The 6,107-nt window shown below is 41.4% G+C and overlaps 1 protein-coding gene across 1 annotated transcript in view; it reads right to left on the reverse strand.

The window, feature by feature from the left end:
• The window catches only part of LOC101853395 (protein YIPF3), a gene marked incomplete in the record, with an annotated part of 24,018 nt that extends 17,911 nt beyond the window's left edge, over positions 1 to 6,107 (reverse strand). The window contains 1 exon segment of the mRNA XM_013084873.2: positions 6,072 to 6,107. Coding sequence (XP_012940327.1) covers positions 6,072 to 6,104 — 33 coding nt within the window.

The raw sequence follows: 6,107 nt of genomic DNA on the forward strand, positions 1-6,107 counted from the left end.
GGGCTCCTCAACACTTTAACTTTACAGTCCACAGAAAAATATGTTTCTGGGTTCTGGGTGGATTTTATTAATAATCAATTTTTACCATCAGAACAATAAATATCTTCAATCGATAAACCTTTTCTTTAAAGGCCTAACTGTTCGAATCATAATATTGGGTCAATAAAGTTGAGGCTAGTGTAGTAGGTAATTACGATGACACATTATAATGTAACAGATACACTCATCATCACAGTGGAAAGCGCATTGAAGAGCTTGCTTTCAAGTGGAGATATATTATGCGCTCTATACAAATGCTATTTTTATTATTATTATTATTATTATTATTACAGCTTTCGATAGATAGATGGACAGATATATGGATGTACAGATAGATTGATAGATAGTTGGTTGGATAGATATATGAATGGATAGATGGATGGATGGATAGATGGACGGATGGATAGATAGATATAATTGCGACAATACATACAACATTTAATTGGTCAATTTTACTGCATAGAAAGGACTACATTATAAACTAGACGATGAGGAGTCATCAAATGTTTATTAGAGGCTGCATGAGAAACTTCTCAGCCCTTACCATGGTCATCCATCATCTCCATCTCTTCCAAATCCATGTCCAACACGGCAGACCCAGGTTCCGACTGGAAAAATTTTTTAAAGGAAAAAGTAGCACAACAAACATAAAGAAGAAGTAAAGAAGTAATCATACATGCCTCTAATTGGCATGACTTTCAAAAGAGCAGCTGCTAAAATATTTTCATTCTTCTCAACTATTTTACAAAGACCTGTCGTATGCTTTTCAACTAAACAAATTCCAGAAGAACATTGATATAAATAAACATTTTGATACCACCAGCCACAACATCAGTGAACACATTAACACAACATAATTTTACTAACAAGTGACTACACTATCTGAGCAGAACAGTCTTACATTTATGTTGCTGACTACATTGACTGTTTTCTTTGTGATAAGGGGTGGGGTGAGGGTGGGGGTGAGGGTGAGGGAAGGGGAGAGGAGTGGCATCTTTTGTTGTTGTTGCCACTGGGTTTGTTTTCCTAATCATTTATCCAAATGGTTCTACTCCTCCACTGAAGATAGGCAGAGGGCTAAAGACGTTAGACAGACACAGGGAGGGGGTCAACTATCAAACTCCTATCTGCTGGCCCCATTAAGGAATGGGCAAATGTTTTTTTGATATGTAAAGTGTTTTACGGCACTCGCAACTGCATAGGTCAGGTCATATGAGCGCGCGGGACACACCTAATACTTTTAGTTGGTAGGAAATTTTGAATTTTGCCCGGGTGGCGGCCGAAGCCTACTCTTATCGATTTTAGACCACCAAGGGATCTTAAATGTGCGCAACTTGCACACGAGACCTCCAAGATTTTTCGCCCTTGTCCGAGAAGGCTAGGTGTAGATCTTTCCTACCAGAAGATCAGGGGTGTGGAGAAAGACAGCTGTAAGAAGGAGTCAAGGAGTAGCAGTAGAAAGGCTGCAGAAAGTCAGGAGCCCAGAGGAGGGGGCAAAGGAGGTGAGGGGGTGGGGGCAGAAAGAGGAGACGAAAGGAGACGACAGAATATTGCTAAAGAGCAGGAAAGGAGGTGAAAGGAGACAATTTTAGCGAAGAAATTTTTTCGGTCTCTACCCGGATTCGAACCCGGGACCTTTGAATGAGAGGCCAACACCTTAACCTCTTGGCCACAAGAGCCCCCGAATGGGCAAAGGCTGTGGGTAGTTACTCAGTAGATGAGGCCCCATCCATTTGACCTCCCCCCCCCCCTTTCCATTGATTCTACATCCTACATCTGCCCTTCGTACTACATGATCAAACTTCAACAATAATAATTGTAGCAGCAAAACTAAAACGAACAGGCCAACCTTATATATTATGTTATGTAATTTCAAAAATATCTCGACTAGACCTCTAGACTAGAGTACTTTTCAAGACTTTCTTTTCTTTAGGTTGCAGTCGAGTTGCCTAGCAATGCCAATCGGGCTTTCCCGCGCGGCGAAAATTTGGTCCCCGTTTACGGGCGATTTTGCGGACCCGGCCGAAGCGTAGGTGACTAACTTTGTCAACCTCGGTCTGCTCTATTTCCGAACCAATCCGAATGAAACTCGGCAACCAATCAGAAAATAGGGCAAACTAATGATATGTGGACGTTGAAGTTCGTACACATAAATTAACCTATACTTTTGGTATCGGGAACACTTTCGTATCGTGTACACCGAAAACTATAAGGAGTTTGAATTTCAATGCCGAGATGGTAATAGATCTATCTATCCTCTATAGTGTGCTCAAATTTGAACGTTCTGTGTCAAGTAGTTGTTTACACCCGGTCATAAATGCACGACTACCCCCCTATCCAAAGCGGCTTCACACGGAGACCGGCCATTTTCCCCTCACTCTCGTGGCAAATGTATGTGACCTACAAATCCCCGCATGACTATTCCGGGCCCGTTCATTGGTCACTTGAAATAGGGCAATGGCGGGCGCGCGCATTCGGGTGTTTTTCTCTCTATTCCCCTGTAACATCGCTATGGGGGTATTCCGAGGCGAGGTTATCTCGTCTCGGGGTGTTCGCGTCTCAACGGGGGAAAAGAATTTTTAATTGTACGGCATGCTAGATTGAATTAACTTATCTTTTACGGTTGGCATGGTCTAAAGTCATCATAAAAAGCTTTGCAATTATTTAGTCACGCTGTCGACATATATTCTTAAAGATCCCATGTTGTGATACGATGCTATAAATAAAATGGACTCATCCCGACACCCCTTTTTCGCAAAATTGTAATATGTACACCAAAATTTTAGTTATAACAAAATTCAAAATAACTATGAAATTGGTAGTAAATCTGACTGCAGAAATGATTTCTACACTCAAAAACACATCGGGTAGCCAAGTTTCTCTCGAACACTCCGATTAGTTACCGAGATATCGTCGATTTTCTTACTGAATCTGCTACTGCGTGGTCCACTTTTTAGGAGTATTTTCCTGTGGGTCATCCATATTTTGCCGACCATTACAACCCCATAACTTTTTTATTTATGAACCGATTCTTAAAATTCAAGAGCATTTATTTCTTAGAATTGAACATTCTTTCTTAGGTACCAAAATAAAAAGGACTAAAATGAAAATTTAAATTTTCATTGGCATTGCTAAGTTGCCATCAATAATGAAAACTAAATGATAACAATTACATAGCCTATATAGTAGGCTTACAAACTATGGCGCTTTTTCGGTAGTTCCCACCCCGCAATTGTTATTCGCGCGTTTTGGCCCCAAAGAATAGGGGGGTTTCAGGGGGGCTTGACCTAAAGAAAATAAGGTGGGGGGGTTATTATAAGAGGGACCGTCGTTATTCGGACTCGAGTCCGAATAACATTTTTTCATATTCGGACTCGAGTCCGAATAAAAATATTTCTTATTCGGACTCGAATATGAAAAAATGTTATTCGGACTCGGGTCCGGAAAAAAGGAAGTGTCTTCGTTCTATAGATCTAACGTTCAGTGCTTCCAATTTTCCGCCATTTTTTTGTTTCCCTCACACCTTTTCTGCCGATCCGACGCCTGCCGCCTCATTGATGCGCCCCCCCCCCCACCCCCCATGTTCCCCACTTTCTTTGTTGTAGAAAAAGGTAAAATTGAAGATTAGCAGACCACCTGGCACCTGCATATTATGAGCTGTGTAAAAAAAAAAAAGACTGATTCGTTCAAATACACAAGCCTGTGTCATATCCATTGTTTACCAAGAAAAAGTTGTGTTGCTATGTAGAGCTGAGCATACGGCAACTTTTGATTCCATAGACCAGCGCACAATTCATTACGTAGATCTACGTCAAGACTAGCTTATTATAATAATGATCAGTTGCCGGGGGGAAAAAGACTGACGCGTATGCGACGTTCAACGCCCGGACCGATAGTGCCCCCCCACCCCCCTCCCCGACACACACACAGCCAAACGTGTGCAGGCCGCCCATCCAACCCCGACACACGCTAACGAGCCATCTTTAATTGCTTCTGATGACCTCTTGGCAAATAAACATTAATTAGAAGCGCTATAACTTTTCAGGCCGGCCTCAAATTCATCATAAGATTAAAGCTCGGCTCCGGCACAATTTAACGCCATTTTGCCCGAAGTGATCCCGGTCTCTACCCAGCCTGAGGTGAGTCACGAGTGAGGCAGGACAGGAAGCCGGATTCACGAGTCACAGGAAGTCGGAAGTCAATAGCGATGTCATGCTGGACAAGAATCAGAGTCCGAATAACATTTTTTCATATATTCGGACTCGAGTCCGAATAGTAGCAATGCCAATCGGGCTTTCCCGCGAGGCGAAAATTTGGTCCCCGTTTACGGGCGATTTTGCGGACCCGGCCGAAGCGTAGGTGACTAACTTTGTCAACCTCGGTCTGCTCTATTTCCGAACCAATCCGAATGAAACTCGGCTACCAATCAGAAAATAGGGCAAACTAATGATATGTGGACGTTGAAGTTCGTACACATAAATTAACCTATACTTTTGGTGTCGGGAACACTTTCATATCGTGTACACCGAAAACTATAAGGAGTTTGAATTTCAACGCCCAGATGGTAATAGATCTATCTATCCTCTATAGTGTGCTCAAATTTGAGAGTTCTGTGTCAAGTAGTTGTTTAGACCCGATCGTAAATCTACGACTACCCCCCTATCCAAAGCGGCTTCGCACGGAGACCGGCCATTTTCCCCTCACTCCCGTGGCAAATGTCTGTGACCTACAAATCCCCGCATGACTATTCCGGGCCCGTTCATTGGTCACTTGAAATAGGGCAATGGCGGGCGCGCGCATCCGGTTGTTTTTCTCTCTATTCCCCTGTAACATCGCAATGGGGGTATTCCGAGGCGAGGTTATCTCGTCTCGGGGTGTTCGCGGCTCAACGGGGAAAAAGAATTTTTAATTGTACGGCATGCTAGATTGAATTAACTTATCTTTTACGGTCGGCATGGTCTAAAGTCATCATAAAAAGCTTTGCAATTATTTAGTCACGCTGCCGACATATATTCTTAAAGATCCCATGTTGTGATACGATGCTATAAATAAAATGGACTCATCCCGACACCCCTTTTTCGCAAAATCGTAATATGTACACCACAATTTTAATTATAACAAAATAACTACGAAATTGGTAGTAAATCTGACTGTAGAAATGATTTCTACACTCAAAAACACATCGGGTAGCCAAGTTTCTCCCGAACATTTGGATTAGTTACCGAGATATCGTCGATTTTCTTACAGAATCTGCTACTGCGTGGTCCACTTTTTAGGAGTATTTTCCTATGTGGGTCATCCATATTTTGCCGACCTTTACAACCCCATAACTTTTTTATTTATGAACCGTTTCTCAAAATTCAAGAAGCATAATTATCAGAATTGAAAATTCTTTCTTAGGTACCAAAAAAAAGGGGGCAAAAGTGAAAATTTAAATTTTCATTGGCATTGCTACGAATAGTCACTTCGTATAGGGGTGGGAACTACTGAAAAAGCACCCAAGCTATGATAGAACATGATTAATCTAGATCTAGATTCTATATTATATATGAAATATATGGAGTGATAGCAAGAGGATCTAGAATCTAGATCTAGAATATAATAAATCTATTCACAAAGAGTAGCCTGAGTGTTGTGAATTCTCATCAAAATCAATGTGATGTAGATCTAGACCCTCTAGAATCTAGATCTAGATCTAGAAGGCTAAATTATTTCTTACTCGAACTAGATGATAGATCAAGATCTAGATCTAGAGACCTAGAAATCTAGATCTAGATCTAGAATCTAGATCTAGATTCTAGATATAATAAGATAAAGATCTAAACTTAAGTCAGTCAAATTAAGTAACCAGTTTGGGCGTTTGGGGATTTTCTGGCTTTCGACACTTTCTTCAACAGACTAATTTTTATTAAACAGTGCTTTCTGTTATTGGGTCCTATCTCTTCTGCACGCATAAGTTTATAGAGCACAAAATAGAACATTTCCGTGAGCTAGATTAAGAACAAGTCGACGAGAACAGAATAAACACTCGCCTGGGCCTGCGTTTGCCACGACTTGTCAGCCATGTC

The sequence above is a fragment of the Aplysia californica genome, unplaced genomic scaffold (assembly GCF_000002075.1).
Source record: "Aplysia californica isolate F4 #8 unplaced genomic scaffold, AplCal3.0 scaffold00324, whole genome shotgun sequence".
Taxonomy (NCBI): domain Eukaryota; kingdom Metazoa; phylum Mollusca; class Gastropoda; order Aplysiida; family Aplysiidae; genus Aplysia; species Aplysia californica.